This window comes from Ciona robusta, chromosome 11 (genome assembly GCF_009617815.1).
Source record: "Ciona robusta chromosome 11, ASM961781v2".
Lineage (NCBI taxonomy): Eukaryota > Metazoa > Chordata > Ascidiacea > Phlebobranchia > Cionidae > Ciona > Ciona robusta.
Window position 1 is genome coordinate 4,412,362 of NC_143245.1, and position 16,068 is coordinate 4,428,429.

A 16,068-nucleotide genomic window follows, 5' to 3' on the forward strand; every position below is an offset into this window, starting at 1 on the left:
TTAGTGACCACTGGGTTGGAGCAATTGTCGTTAAGTGTCTTGCCCAAGGACACATACGCCCACAATGGTAGCAGCGACGAGCCTTGAACCCATTACGTAATGGTTACAGGCAGGCGCGCTAACCACTACGCCACGGCGCCGGACATAGTTAGCTGTTTTTAGTTACAGAATTCTCGTAACATGTTTCTAATTGGTTATTTGGTTTACTATATAGTGCCCTTGTTTTGATCAGAGCATAGCCTATACATACATGTATAGGCTATGATCAGAGTGATAGAAACACTTTCTATGACGCTGTTTTGACAAAAACAGCGGGTCGATGTTTGGGGAATACCCAATGAAATTTCAAACTTCATTTGCAGTTGGCGGTTTTGTTTAGTTCATCGGAGCCTGTGGTAGGACGTGCAATGTTAAAAGTATTTCTCTAGTCTGGTCGTTTTGCATGGTGAGTATTCAATTATTATCTTAGTTTATACTTAAACCAATAATTGACGCAACGAGTCGTTTTTGTAACGTGTATAAAAACGGACCTTTTAAGTATTTCATTCCACGATATATTTGTAATTGTAAATGTGATATAATAAATTATGAATTTGTATGATTGTGTGGATGTTGGCGGCTGTGTTTTACATCAACGAAATGCATTGTTTGGGTTGGAAGGTCTTTTTAACTAAACATTTGGCTTATTTGCCAAAACTCGTCTGCAGTCTTTGTCTGCGTTGTTGTATCTAAAACCGACGGCTTAAATTTTCGCAAGAAAAACATTTTATCGTATGTGGTAAACTGGTAATACGACAAAGGAAAGTTTTTGTGGGCAGTCAATTTTTATTACAAAACTTTAGTATAATACATAAACTTTAATACAAGTTTCAAGGATGGTGTATATTTTATGCTTCAGCCATCTGCAGAGTATGGCAGTTCTTGACAACACCTTCCGTGTTCAAGACAGTTATTTTTCGTGTGCGGGGGTGCTGTTATCAAAAATCATGTTAGGAAATTTTACTTAAGTAAATACATTTGTTTCTTTGTTAAATTAATTGGCGTGCAAAACCAAAAGTTTGTAAACAGAATGGCTCATGCACCTGCCGTACTCTACAGACTGGTGTTTTGGTATATATTAGAACACTTGTGCTTAAAACTTTTCAAACTTTTTGTCCAAGTTTCCTAATTCGTGTTTGAACAAAAATTTAAAATTAAATTGTAAATATATATATACAATTATGTTTTTTTTGTGTGGCTGGTTTGCAAAAAAATGATTTTAAGTTAAATGATTGTAACTTTATCCTCGTATGGCCGGAAAGCGTCAGTCGTTATAACACGAGTTTTCATACACCTGATGCCAGCTTACGAGCCGGAAAGCGTCAGTCGTTATAACACGAGTTTTCATACACCTGGTGCCAGCTTACGAGTTACCAAGTATGTTATTTTGTGAGTGAAGTTACTTACCAAAGTCGTGGTCAGAGCACTCTAACGACTGAGCAATATTACCAGTCTGTAACCTCATGATTGCATGTAGCTTAAGTTAAAAATATTAACCAGAAGCCCAGATACTAGAGTAGAAAGTAACATGGCCATATTTACAATACTTTATTGTTTAAGAACTGTTGCAAGTTGTTAAGGGTTGTAATATTTTCTGTTATAGTTGTTTTAAAAGTTGATTATCCGGTCATGTATGTAATTACCTTGTACAGAAGATTAGAATGATGAATAATAGATAAACACCCTACTAAAAACGAAGTAGGGAAGTTTATTAGATGTATGAAACAAGAAAAGGTAGTATTATATATAGTCAAGTGGGATAATAAAAGAGGAATTTCTATAACTTTCAATAAATTTAACAAAATAAATAAAGTACAGGGGAATAATACAAATATTTATCGTACAACTTATGCATGTAAAAATAATAAGGAAAAAGGGTGTGGTTATGGTATGTTTGCAAAAATTAGAAAATATCAGCAGCAAGCTTCTTCTTTCTTCAATATATTCAATAACATAGCAAATACCTGCATCTCATATTAAAAGGTTTAAAAAAAAAAAAAGGATTATTAGTCAAGTTTTGTTTCATTTAGTAATATGTGTTTTACTGAAAAAAAACTTCTTGCTTAGAACAAAATAAAGCCAAATAAATATAGTTTTTATCTACAAAGTCTGTTTGTGTTAAAATGACTTTTTTAATGGGCTAATGGGGTTGTCTTGTACGCTCTTACCTCAAGTACCCCATTGTTTTTTATTACCCCACTTGACTATGCATATAACCCATCTATTCAATGGTAAAGCTCAAGGAGGCAGTATATTAAAAGTCCATTAGACTAGGTCTATGTGAATAGAAAAAATAAACTAATGAAAATTACTTACACTAACTCTCAAGCTGGCACAAAGTGTATGAAACTGAACACCCGTGTTTAACGACTGTCGTTTTCCAGCCACGCAAGGATAAAGCAAGTTACATTCATTCATTCATTTACCAAAATCATGTTTTATTTCAGAAGTAAACCAACCACAGTGTTATAAAGCTAGCTATGGTACGCAGATATAAGTATCCAAGGTTTCTTAGTCGTCCTCGTGGTTATGTTGTACTTCTGCTGCTTTCTTTTCTCTGTACCATGTATTCAATGCTGCATTTCATCTATTATAAACCTGGGAGAGGTAGGTCACGTTTAAACTATGTGAATGTTAACCATTTGCATTAGTGTTAATTATGTTTACCTTTTAGTATAAAATGTAGCCCAAGTTTGAAAAAGTTGATTTTTTTCAGAACAAGTTGTTACTATGTTACTATGTGAATTATTACCATTTGCATTATACTGTTAGTTTATTCGCATTTTAGTATAAAACGTATAGGCTACTAATTTTGTAAATGTTGTTTTTTTTATCTGAACATGTTATTACTATGTGGGTGATTATCATCTCATTACATTATACTGTTAATTATGTTCACATTTTAGTAGGAAGATAGAAAAAGTCACCACTTTTTTACCAATGTTTCTAACTAACACAAAATTGTTTTAAGAATTGAAAATATGTTGATATCACGGGATATTACTAACATGGGCATACTTGTTTTTAATTTTGTTGTCACTATCAAAACGTTTGAATGACGTTGACATGATGACATCCTACTGAACCAGATCTAGCCTAAAAAAAAAAGTTTTTAAAAAAAAAACGTTCTACTTGCACAAGCCCAAATTATTAAAATGTAGTTGAAGTTATTTAAACTGATTTTGACTTTGAATAAAATGTATTTCGTCTTTCGACGCCATTGGACATTTGATCAACCTCTAAAATAACTTTTTATTATTTTGCAGCCAATGCTCTTCTGTACAGATATCAAGCCATGCAAGAAACGGTCATTGATTACGTATATTATGGAGGAATACGCAGGCGAAAAGGAAGGTTAAATCAAGGTGTGTATGTATGAATGAATGTAACTTACTTTATGCTCGCAAGGCTGCAAAACGGCAGTTGTTATACCAAGGGTGTTCTGCATACACCTGAAGCAAGAGACCATGTATATATATATATGCTATTTTGAAAGTGATTATTTTTTTGAATTTTTTCATTTGTTTTATTATATGGATGATACATACGCCTACAATGGTAGCAGCGACGAGGCTTGAAGCTATTACCTCTGGGTTACAGGCAGGCGAGCCAACTACCATGGCGCCGGGTGTTTTGTTTTCTTAATTAGCAACTAATACTATAAATAACTATGAGCACACATATACATCCTGCGTGATTGTGGCAAGACTTGTGAAGGGAATCCAACATGTGTGTGAATAATGTGATTATGTCTTTACTAAGTAGGATATTTTCCACACTAGCCTGCACTGCAAAGATCCTAATTTGTATATCTGCCATATGGCTCATAGATAAACCCTAATCAATTATTTATTAATGTAAGTAACAACGGTGCATCAGGAAAATGATTAAAACGTTTCAGGCAGCACTAAAATATACATGTAAAGTTATAGTGATAAAAAGTACAAAAACAATTTTTTGGTCAACTATGGTTACTAGTCTTACCACAATGAACTTAATGTATTTGGGCTAAGTTATGACACTTGTATATAAAGTTATAGGGCTTTAAATAATGTAATTTTTTTGACTGAGAAAAACATTATGTATATAATATATATATATATATATATATATATATATGACATAAAAGTTAAAAACGATTTGAAATCATAAAATATTCAAGTTATTTAAAATTTAGTATTATATTTATACCCAGGTTCAGCAAGCACTCCTGCACAGACAATACCTTATCTTCCATTAAATTATAATTATTCCAACTTTGACGTTTGTCCTGAGAAGTTTCCAGAAATGAGTAAGTTGAGTGATAAAGTTTTCTTTTTTTGTATATATAGCCTGCAGTAGGGTGGGGGAAGATGGGACATCTTTTAACTCTATTTTTTCGTCTGATTTAGTAGTAAACAAAGAACATTCAAAAAAATATACTATTTCCTCATATTCTCTATAGAACGTTGTTAATTGTTTAAAACACGATCAAGATATTTGAATATTAGGTTCTAAAGCTGTCCCATTTTCCCCACCCTTCTATATACTACAATATTGTCTTGTCTGCCAGTTTACTATGGCTATGAATTAGCGGATTGAAATTATTGCAATTAAATGGGTTTTGTTTATAATGTAGGCCATTATTTACCCAGTAGGTAGAGTGCATTTATAAAAACTAACACTTCAACTGGTATATGTTGAAAAAGAAAAAACAAATTTATAAGACATTTTTTTAATATTTTACTTTAGTTTTCATGCAAGTTTTTAAAATTTCTCTGTTAAAAAATAAGCCTAATTTTACGCTGGTTTAACAAAAAACATAGCAGTTAACAAAAAGTCGCATCTGTCAAAAAAAGGTCTAAACTTTAAACCACACAAAATTATTTAGTCAGTGCACTCTCAACATTTTAATAGTTTGTCAAAACTTTAATTTATAAAGTTCTGACTTGTGTCACATGTAGTGCAATAAGTGCACGACTTTATTTATTAGACAATAAGTTGATACCAGTGACCTTAAAAAAAAATACTAGTATGCTGTTTAGTCTGATTTTATTTTAGCATTAGCCAAAGCCAACTTCAAAGTAAGTGTCAATAAATCAATACCATTTTCATTCATTTCTCTCAGAGATTGCGCCTATTTTTCAATTTTCATTATAGCCTTCAAAGTACATCAAAGTGTTAACGGGTGGCATTTTTCTTTGTGTAAAGAATAAAAGATGTCTTATTTATTTTCTGGCTGCACATGTGCCTTATGTATATTTTTAATCGTATTTTAAGTAACAAGCACCATTGGAATTGTTATTTTCAGTGTAATTACTGTTTTTACTTTTATTTTAGAGGGTCAAATTTATGTCAACATGACAGAAATACCTCTTTCTGAAGTAAACACAAATTTTTCCCACATTATTCAACATGGGGGAAGCTGGGAACCACATGATTGTATTGCTGCGTGGAATGTGAGTAAAAATACTACAGTTGTACTCAAGTGAACTTGAGTTTTTTAAGGATTACATTACGATATGAGTATATGTAATATGACATAAGATTTTGTCATATATAATTGAGGAAGAAATAAAACTGGTTTAAACAAGCTGTAAATTCGTGAATTTTTTCAAGTTCAATTTTTATGATTAAACATAGGATTCTGTATCTGTTTTATGTTGTGAAACATGTTTTCTTACCCCACAGTGATCGCACTTTAAACTTTTCAAACTGAGTAGTATTATATAGGTTACCACCATCAGCGTAAAGTAACTTTTATCCAGCTGTTAAGGTAGCTATACAAAAAGCAGCACAAAAATATACTGAAACATTATTTAATTAAGTTCCCTATGTTTGGCAATTTTAAGTGTAATTGCATTTTAGAAATGTCATGTTGCATTTTGAAAACAATGGTAAACTGGTCTCCCTATGTTAGTAATCACATTAAATGACCCACAGGTTGCGTTTCTCATCCCATTTCGAAATCGATTTGAACATTTACCCATCCTGTTCAGACACTTGCTCCCCATGCTCATTAAACAAAGAATCAAATTTTCCATCTTCGTAATAAACCAGGTATTCAAATAAATTAAGATGTTTAATGTTTTACTGTTTAATCTGTAGTAACTGGAACAAGACAGTATAACGTCAATAGGAAAAATTGTGAAAAGATGGTTTAAATTTATTATGTTCAATGAGGTCTGGAAAACTAAATTAGATCACTACTCTCACTTTTTAATAATTTGGGCTTTGCAAATCCACCTGGGTTTTGTACTAGTTTGCATGTGGTACCATACTGTTTGCAAAATTTACTACAATTTCTTCAACCCAGTGGTCACTAATAGGTTGTCAAATTATTAGCTATACATAAAAAGAATTTAATAATAAAAATCGCCCACAAAGTAACATTCATGATAAAACTTAAGCTGGCACGAGGTATGACCAGTACTATAACAACTGCCGTTTTCTGGCCACGCAAGGATAAAGCAAGTTACATTTATTCAAATAATAATAATCGCCCACAAAGTAACATACATTGTAAACTGTAAGCTGGCACGAGGTATGACCCGTGTTATAATAACTGTCATTTTTCGGCCACACGAGGATAATGCAAGTTACATTCATTCAAATAATAATAATCGCCCACAAAATAACATACTTTGTAATTTGTAAGCTGGCACGAGGTATGACTTGTGCTATAACAACTGTCGTTTTCTGGCCACGCGAGGATAAAGCAAGTTACATTCATTCATAACAGGAAGGTGACGATTTGTTCAACCGTGCATTACTGCTAAACATTGGCTTTGTGGAAGCAATGAAAATCGATCATTCTTTCGATTGTTTTATTTTCCATGACGTTGACCACATTCCTGAGAATGATCGGAATTATTACGGCTGCACGGGAATGCCTCGCTTGTTCGCTGAACAACTTGACATTCATGGTTATAGGTGAGTCAGCAGTCTTAAATGTGACGCAACAACATGAGTCAGTGTTATGGTTGTGGTTGTATATGTGTTGCTGTTTGCTGTTGTTTATGTATTGATTGTGGCAGTATATATGTTGTTGTGCTCTTGGCCTTTCATTTCTGAGAATCAGAATATTGTTAAAGTTTTTAGTATTTTGGGAGTATAAACAACTATTAAAACAAACACTTTACCCTATTATCAAATATTTATTTATTGAATTTTGTGTTTTGATACTTTAAAAAAAAGGTATTTACAAAAAATGAAGAGAAAATGTTACTATTGTTTGGCCAAAAAGTATCATTATACAAAATTATACAGAATATTTGGTTTGCGGTGAAACACTGCCAAATTAAAGCCTTAAATGACATTACGATGGTAAATTAAAGTTGTTTAGGCTCTAGAATTTATATTAACAAATTCAGTCAAAACTTGTTTATATATAATATAAGGATTTTAGTATTTTAAAATAAAAAAGTTTCATTTTTTAAAAATTTTTATTAAAAATGCACAAATATTACCTACCTGTAGTTTGTTCCCATTGTAAGTATTTATAAGGCAAATTCATAAGAAACAGAAAATACTTAAACAAAAAGTCTCTGATTGTAGTTTATTTGTTGACTTTTTTTGTTTTCGCGTACAGTGTTAAAGCAATTGCGTACTGTCTAGGCCCAGTTTTTTTGCCTAGCAATGAGGCTGGGGTGAGGCTGACGAACACATCTTTAAAACCATAAAGTTAATTTTCTGCAGGCTAGGCTTAAGCGTTCTAAATTTAACACCACATAATATTGAAAAATGTACTTTGTTTGGATTAGTTTTTCCTAACCATCATATTCTTATCACACCGACCATACAATGCTCATTTCATATTAGCAGCTATACATATTTCCGCCACCCCGTCATACATCATTTATTTATCCATTCCTTGGTTACCTTGACGATGATGATGATGTCACAATCCACAAGAGCTAGATAGCAAGTATATACGAGAATGAAATTTGAAAATTTCTCATGCATGTTTTCTTACCAGTCTTGTTGCCACAATTCAAGATTTCCTGTCATGCCTCCGATTTTGCTTTATTAAGTTCAAATAACCAATTATTGAGCACTAATTGCATGGAAGATCTTCACACTAAATTACAGCATGTTTTGTTTAAAGATTTCAATCTTTATATGTTCCTTTTTAAGTTTTTTTTTTTGTCAAATCCTACATTTTCATGGGTACATTTTTCAAAACAGTATAGCAATTATACAAGTTGTGTTTTGAAAATAACCTAACCTACACAGTTATGTTACCTTTTCGTAATCTCTCTGCAACTAATGCTTTATAACATTCTAATTAATGGTTCAAATCTTTTTTAAGACAAGGCCAATAATGGTACATCGGTACCGATCTTTTAAGAATTTTAATTTTTATGTAGTAACATTGAAGGGAAAGCCCCAGAGCAATATAGAGCTCAATTAAAATCCTTTCTTTGTCAGAATGAAGTTAAAATCCTAATTTTTAGGTCGAATATAAACCATAGTTATAAAAAATACATTCAAACCGAGTTTACTATAAACTTTTGAAAGCTATGATGCAGTTTTATTGATGGAAAATCCTTTCCTTTTAAAGTGAAACCAACTAAGCATTTTTTATGCTAACTATAAGTGAAATGGTGATTTTTCCGAACACAGAGACTGTCAAAGCTTATTTAGTTTTCTTAGTATTATAACTAATTACAATCAACTATTAGAAATGTTTAACTTATTAGTTACACACATAACATTTTTAGGTTAGTTTATTTTTGTGCATGAAACCTGTGTCTAACATAGCATTATTTCAGCAATTATTTTTATTCAATTTAGTTTTTTAAATTTGCGATATTCAGCCTGCATAAGCATGCTAGATATGAGATATTGCAAGATTTTATACGGTAGCAAATAACTAAACAAATCGGTCTTAACTACTTTAATATAAATATACATACAATTAACTTTTAATTTATAAACCATTTGAAGCAATTCTTAACAGTCAAATTTAAAATATTTGAAATTTTCATGACTATTTTTTTAACGTAATTAATGGTGATTTTATTAAATCTGCTTTAGCAAAATTGAAACTGTATTTAGAGTGAGACATTTCATATAAAAAGTCCTAATTCTAAAAGTAAGCACTTTCAAAACTACAAATTTTGTTCCACAATTACAAGTAGCGCAAACCCTGTACATTGGGGTTTAATTAGTTTTGCAATTTATGTTAGAAAGAAAAATCATAAATTTTTAATTCGGACATTGAATAGTTGTTTATATGTTAACAAACAGACATTATTAATCTGTCATAGATTGGAATACGAGGATTTCTTCGGTGGCGTTAATGGTGTAACAACGCAGCAATTTAAAAATGTTAACGGATTCTCAAACCAGTTCTGGGGGTGGGGTGGAGAAGATGATGATTTCTATACAAGGTTTGTAACTTAACTGCAGGATTTTGTGTATGTTTAATTGGCGTTTACCAGTCTATTTAAACCCACAGTTCACTTTTACAGACAATTTGTTTTGTTAACCCATTGAAAGTTTATATTAAGTTAATTCTGTGTCAGAGGTAAAGAAATACACAAAATATGCAAAGTTTTAAAAAAGTAAACATCCGAAACATTATTGTAATGTTTTATGGCTTTTTCCAAGGACTTTTGGATACACTAAGCAATAACCGGCGCCGTGGCATAGTGGTTAGCGCGCCTGCCTCTAACCCAGAGGTAATGGGTTCAAGGCTCGTCGCTGCTACCATTGTGGGCATATGTGTCATTGGGCAAGACACTTAACGGCAATTGCTCCAACCCAGTGGTCACTAATGGGTTGTCCAAATTATTAGCCACACATACAAAAATGAAAAACCCCCAAAAAATAATCACCCACAAAGTAACATACATGGTAACTCGCAAGCTGGCACGAGGTGTATTAACACCCGTGTTATAACGACTGTCGTTTTCTGGCCACGCGAGAATAAAGTAAGTTACATACATACAATAAGCCTGAACGCTATAAAGGTTTCGTACATGTTATCTTACATATTTTAGCACTTTCTCTTAGCTGTCTTTTAAGTTCCCCCTTTTCGTACCGTATAAAAGTTACAAGAAAGTTTGTAAAGCAGTTTTTTCACCAGAATCAGACATTATGGTTACAACGTATCTCGTCCACCAAATAATTATGGAAAATACCAATCCATAGTCAACCACCATACACAAGAGAGACAATACTTAGGAAGGTAAGAGTGTACCATGTCGATTTTCGTAGTATTTTTTTGTATATAATTTTTGTTATCCAAAAAAAAGTATGATGGTCTGCTATATACCACAGCTGCTCAAAAACACTTTAAAATTAGGTTATGCACCATTGCCCAGTTTAATACGTTCCATAAACTGCAGTTCGAAGAAGAGAATACCTTATGTATCAAAATATACATGAAATTTATATCTGTTTTTTTTGTTGGGGCTGCATTTACATTGCACAAAGATTAACCCCATGCACAATATTGGTCTTGTAAATTAAATCTTGTTACTTCCTTCAGATTTAGGAATATATGCTCAGACATACATTTTTTTACAATTTTATCGGAAAGTTTTAGTTTTACAGTAGTTTTGTAAAGTCAAATTAAAAGTCACTCTGTGTATATAGTTATATTTAGTACCTGTTGGTCAAGCGCATCGACTATAAAATTATAACAATCCAGTTTTTTAAAAGTCCCTACTCTGGGTGCTAAACTTTATTCAAAAATCTTAGAAGGAAAGAAAAATTTGAGTATAATACAGTAAAAGTGTATTTTTAGACCAATTTGAAGGTTCACAGCCAAAAAATCACCTTTGTTGAGTTTTAAAAGATATTAATATGGTAAAAAATGCAATCCAGCAGTAAAACAATTTGACTTTCTAGATTTAGTCGGCTGAAACATTCAGTTGAAAGGAATTTCATTGATGGTTTAAACAGTCTGCACTACAAGGAACCTACTATACGACATTACCCGTTATTTACTAATATATCACTTAAGCTGCGCCCTGACGGATGAAATGGCTTCTAGATTTTTATGTTCTTTAACATAATTTTAAATTCGTACTATTCTGATCTCTCTTCAAGTACTATATGTGTGTCTCCCTTATCTTTGTCAATGTGTCTCTCCTTTCCATCTGTATTGTAAGATTCTTTAATTGTTATTGTCATAACATTAAAGTTTAAACCATTTTTTTACAACACCATTTTTCTTAAAATGTAATTGCTACCCTTTTTTCACTGTTTCAATTTCAACTCCATTTTTATATAGGCCTACTGTACTTCTAAAATGTGAACACACCATGTGTGTAATGAACATTGTTTACTCAGCAGAAATGAAATGTTTTCTACAATTTGTGTTTTTGTTATTAATAATTGGTATTACATTTCTGCAATGATTGCCTCAAAGCTAAGGCAGGAAAGCTATTTATATTTTTGTCCTAAAAATATGTTTAATTTAACTTTTGATTCTAAATTAAGCAACACATTGATTAGTTACAGATTTATTTTATATTTGGTCAAATATGTAAAATTTGTTATATGTTTTACAATGCAACATCTCATTTGTATCAGCATTTAACCATACCTATTAGTTATTACACACCACAGTACTATGTTGTATTAAACGCGGGTAAAATTAAAGGCCGTTATGAACAATAATTTCTAGTGGGTAGTCGACTTTGTTTTTATTGTAAATCTCTCTGAAGTCTTTTCATGACTTGTAAATATGCGGATCGAATTTTTGAAGGCGGTATATATTCATATACCCCATTGTTTGTGATCACTTGGTTATACCCTTTTTGCATGGTCACTTTTATGCGCGTAAGTACTCGCATATTTACTCGCAAAAACTAAGTTAACACACATAACGTCATATGCGTTTGCAAGTAAATATGCGAGTACTTACGCGCATAAAAGTGACCATGCAAAAAGGGTATAGAGTAATTGCCGTAAAGGGTCTTGCCCAAGGACACATACACCAACAATGGTAGCAGCGACAAGCATTGAACTCTCTGGATTACAGGCACACGCTATAACCATTTTGCCAAAGTGCTGGTATATATAACACGCAGTTAATTAGGAGGCGTCATACACGTACATTTCTTGATTGTAACAGGTACAATATTGCGCTACCGTCTTGTTATTATGTGGATTTGATTTAAATGTAAATGAGCAACGGTATAACTAGAAGCATAGATAACGAATGGCATTAGACGACTTAGATGTACAAAAGTTATGAAGCTCATTAATTTGTGTTGCTATATATATATTGGGCGCTATACGGTAGCGCTGTTAAACGTCATGTATTATACATAGGCTTAACTGTGGTGTTCTAACATTGTTGGTATTCATTGATTAAATCTGACACGCTATTTAGGGCATCTTCAAATTCTTTTTTGTCCATTCCCTCCTGTGTGTAGAAGTGAAGAAAAGTACCGTACTTGATCATTTTCTTAACTTGTTGATATATTCGAATGAACAGCTCCTGTAACCAAAAAAGGCACCCTAAATAAAAAAAAAAACATTGTCCAAAGTCTATAACCAACACCTCGGAGGTATTGTGACTTTTTGCTAATTAAATATTAGCAGGCCTATAGGTCCATATGAAGACATGCGTATATATGCAACTAAAGTAAGTTACCTTGACGGATGTAGTGTTCGCTATGATTGTTGCGGAGGCGTTAACACCTTTTGGCGGGAATGTATTGACAGACGACTTTAAATTGTCAGGAATCCATTTTAGAAACTGTGTACTGTTAGTAATTTGCATGTTGTACATCTGTTCGTTAACTTCTTTCTGCGATAGCTTGCCTCGATATACAGCGGAGAGACCTAAATATTTTCCAGTACTTGGTGCACATGATACCAACATATTTTTATCGTCAAGAACTTGTTGTGTTAGCTGTGCTACTGTGAGGTTGGAATGTGTTTCACCTTCGAAAAACGGAGCATATCCTGGTGTAAGGAAATGCAGGCGGGGTAGGGGAACCAGGTTGACTGCTAACTTTCGAAGGTTGGCGTTCAAACGACCTAGTTAAAAGTTTAAATAAAGGTAGAATGATGCAACAATATAAAAACAATAAAGTGTTCAATGAAATCGTTGGAAGTGGCGCGAACGTATTCAAAATGAACGTAAGATAGAGTTTGAGTATATTTTAACAGTTTTAATATGGCCGCCTATTAGTGAAGATAAGTAACCTACTTTATAAAGCATGTAGTTATAACTTAGTAGCACCTGGGAATCTAAATGGGGCCGTAATTCCGCAGATGACGGGTCCTACTAATTTGTTCATGGCAGGAATGGTTGAGTTTCCAGTTAAACGCATGCAGGTATTGAAAAGGGCTTCGTTATCAATACAGAATGTCTCGGTACTGTTTTCAATCAAGTGCGGCATAGAAAGAAGAACGTTGTAAGGCTCGTTGACAGAATAAGAAGACGTTTGTGAAGGAAAAACAGTGTATGTAGTGAAAATTCTGTAGAAAATAAATAGTACAGTGTTAATAAGCAAGGGGACGCATTACTTATATATACCGACCATATAATGCTAATTGTACTCATTTAGTCGTTTTTACAAACACACTCTCGAGTTCAGTTACTAAAGAGACTTTACTCTCTCGAGTTCAGTTACTAAATGTTGGATGTTGTTGTTATTTAGCAGGAAGAATTAGTATTGTTCGATTGGTAATGTTAAAATTTCAGTTGATAAATATTGTTTCTTACAAATATATTTATGAATGAATGTAAATTGCTTTACCCTCGCGTGGTCAGACAATGACAATCGTTTTAACACGTTCTGTTTCAGACACCTTGTGTTTCAAGTTTTATTTTGTTTGTCGAGAAAGCATACTATCTATAACAGTTGGCTATCGTAGTGTCGTTAAAATATGGGTAAATCTTACTTTCCTGGGTATTCGTCCTTTAATTTCTGCAACATAAGACATCCCATGCCCGACCCTGTACCGCCACCTAGCGAATGCATAATCTGAAAACCTTGAGCAAAATCACAACTTTCGACCTCTTTACGAACAGCTTTTAAAACTGCCTCCATAGTTACTGCGCCGTCGGTATAGAAACCTTTTGCCCAATTGTTACCAGTTTTTTGACCACCTGTTTGCAAAACGTATAGTAGAGTGGGGAAATAGGGGTTACATAAGCACAGATTGCCCAAAATTTCCTAAATGGAAATATATGACGATATTTGGGTGACACTCTATCATTAAATAGGTACAGGCAAGAAGAGATTTAAAAAAAGGAAAAAAATTAAAACGTCTTACGCCGAGTTCTTTCTTTCCCCACCCTACTATATATTCTTGTTATGTCAAGTTGCTTTATTTTTAAATATGATTTCAATCCTGATTTAATGCAATAGTCGACTCACAGAAAACTAGATTTTCTGCTCTCATAACTTGGCCAATTGGATTTGACTTTAAGAAGTTCATTTCATCAGCATCCATATCAACGAGTACGGCACGTGGGACATATTTTGACCCCTGCACATTGTCAAAGTACGTATTAATACGTTCAAGTTGGTGGTCGTTGTCTCCTTCGTAGTTACCCGTTGTACCGATGCCATGTTCTTTACATATTCCTTCCCAGAACTGTAATGTAGTCAATACACGTTACCGTATAAATCCACAGGTGTATAACTGATTAGTATAATAGGGTCCGACAAGACGGGACACCTTTAGCACATATCCAACTATTCTGTTCGTGTTTTAAACAATTAATAACGGTCTATGGAAGTCGGAAGGGTACGGTTTCACAACTTTTTGAATATTTTTTGTTAATCAAACAAGAAAACAGAGTGAAAAGTGTCCCATCTTCCCCCACATCCGTTCTATGTATAACTTTCAACGAGCGCGTTTTTGCATACAGGTTTAATGTTTACGAAATTCCACCACCGACAAAAATATCTCTGAGAAACTTAAAATGTTCAGGTTCGAGATAACAATTCTGAGACGAACATAATAAACCATCAGTGCCAAAAACTAAATGTTGTAGCAGGCTTAAAATTTCCGCGAGACAATATTTTGGATATTCCCTTATAGGCGTGACAGACATAAAATGTAGTCATTTAGGTATCCATTTCGAGAAGCTTTTGTGTTTTTATTTGTTTCATTAGAAATGTATAATATAGTACCGTCTATGGGGTAAGATGGGACACCTTTGGCACCTAATATCCAAATACCCTTGTTTTAAACAATTAACAACGGTCTATGCGCTGGAGAGTCGTATGGATACGGTTTTACAATTCTTTGAATGTTTTTTGTTTACTACCAGCAAATGAGACGAAATAAAAGAAGGGAAAGAAGTTCCATCTTCCCACACCGTACTATATACTAACAGTGCACAACACACGTTCATGCAGTAATTTGTTCAAACCTCAGTTCCAATCTTGCTGCCACACTGACCAAATTGTAAGTGAACTATTTCTCGCATTTTGGGGGGTCGTTTTATCTAGTATAGATATTAATATTAAACTAAGCTCTAAAACATACACGGAAATAAAATAAAATAGGGAATAACAAATGTACATTTTAAAATAAAGATACAAGAGCATAATCAATACCTTAAATATCGTGGTGTTTATTATCACAATTTGAGCTATTTATCTATAAGTAATAACATGTGCGTATATACTAACGCCTACCGTCGTCATACAACTATATTTGCGTTCTTAAAAAATCCTAATAACATTCCTGTTTGCATTAGATTTAAGAAACTTAAAACAATTTTAGCATTTTCTATATATAATATTTATAGTTTACCGTCTACAAAACCTCGACCTTCAACTACTGATAGTCCTTGCACAAATCAGCGTTTGGGTTTCCTGAGATTTTAAGCTATTGTTGCCGTTTGTATAGCAACTATTCAATATGGGTTTCCGTTCCAATTTGTGGCCGACGATGGGAACTGTACTAAATACAGCGTAGTGAGAGCTTACAAATTGGTTGTTTTATTCCATTAACTTAGGACTCATTTGTCCCACGAAAAACGGTATTGGAATCAGCTATTTGGGTTTAAATGTGAAATGCCATTTAAAAGAAATATTTTGCAATATTACACGTAGTTTG

The 16,068-nt window shown here is 33.1% G+C and overlaps 2 protein-coding genes and 2 long non-coding RNA genes across 7 annotated transcripts; 2 read left to right on the top strand and 2 right to left on the bottom strand.

The window, feature by feature from the left end:
- The first annotated feature begins 283 nt into the window (after positions 1–283).
- Positions 284–12,505, top strand: LOC149728228 (beta-1,4-galactosyltransferase 6-like). Of its 4 annotated transcripts, none has more exons than XM_089888558.1 (10): positions 288–445; positions 2,487–2,646; positions 3,306–3,404; positions 4,235–4,330; positions 5,359–5,477; positions 5,962–6,078; positions 6,761–6,951; positions 9,291–9,413; positions 10,112–10,213; positions 10,879–11,652. In XM_089888558.1, the coding sequence occupies exons 2-10, from the start codon at positions 2,520–2,522 to the stop codon at positions 11,009–11,011; spliced, it is 1,107 nt and encodes a 368-aa protein (XP_089744684.1). In that variant the 5' UTR covers positions 288–445; positions 2,487–2,519; the 3' UTR covers positions 11,012–11,652. The 4 variants fall into 4 exon arrangements, with proteins under 4 accessions (XP_089744687.1, XP_089744684.1, XP_089744685.1 ...); XM_089888559.1 differs by having other exon boundaries at positions 289–445; positions 2,490–2,646; XM_089888560.1 differs by having other exon boundaries at positions 290–445; positions 2,531–2,646.
- LOC149728229 (uncharacterized) lies at positions 1,160–1,491 on the bottom strand. The gene is made up of 2 exons (XR_016386039.1): positions 1,392–1,491; positions 1,160–1,333 (listed from the first exon to the last, which is right to left on the bottom strand). It is a non-coding gene; the product is annotated as an uncharacterized LOC149728229 (long non-coding RNA).
- Positions 11,933–15,796, bottom strand: LOC149728230 (tubulin beta-4B chain-like). Its single transcript, XM_089888570.1, has 6 exons — positions 15,377–15,796; positions 14,373–14,592; positions 13,894–14,101; positions 13,229–13,467; positions 12,635–13,023; positions 11,933–12,478 (listed from the first exon to the last, which is right to left on the bottom strand). The coding sequence occupies exons 1-6, from the start codon at positions 15,431–15,433 to the stop codon at positions 12,326–12,328; spliced, it is 1,266 nt and encodes a 421-aa protein (XP_089744696.1). The 5' UTR covers positions 15,434–15,796; the 3' UTR covers positions 11,933–12,325.
- On the top strand, positions 14,358–15,890 carry LOC149728231 (uncharacterized). Its single transcript, XR_016386038.1, has 3 exons — positions 14,358–14,499; positions 15,275–15,411; positions 15,758–15,890. It is a non-coding gene; the product is annotated as an uncharacterized LOC149728231 (long non-coding RNA).
- The last annotated feature ends 178 nt before the right edge of the window (positions 15,891–16,068 follow it).

Coding starts and splice junctions, on each gene's coding strand:
- LOC149728230 (XM_089888570.1), bottom strand. CDS start 15,433: ATGCGAGAAATAGTTCACTTACAATTTGGTCAGTGTGGCAGCAAGATT. Junction 14,593..15,376: donor GCAGCAAGATTGGAACTGAG/GTTTGAACAAAT, acceptor ACTACATTACAG/TTCTGGGAAGGAATATGTAA. Junction 14,102..14,372: donor AGCAGAAAATCTAGTTTTCT/GTGAGTCGACTA, acceptor TTTTGCAAACAG/GTGGTCAAAAAACTGGTAAC.
- LOC149728228 (XM_089888558.1), top strand. CDS start 2,520: ATGGTACGCAGATATAAGTATCCAAGGTTTCTTAGTCGTCCTCGTGGT. Junction 6,952..9,290: donor CTTGACATTCATGGTTATAG/GTGAGTCAGCAG, acceptor AATCTGTCATAG/ATTGGAATACGAGGATTTCT. Junction 10,214..10,878: donor GAGAGACAATACTTAGGAAG/GTAAGAGTGTAC, acceptor TTGACTTTCTAG/ATTTAGTCGGCTGAAACATT.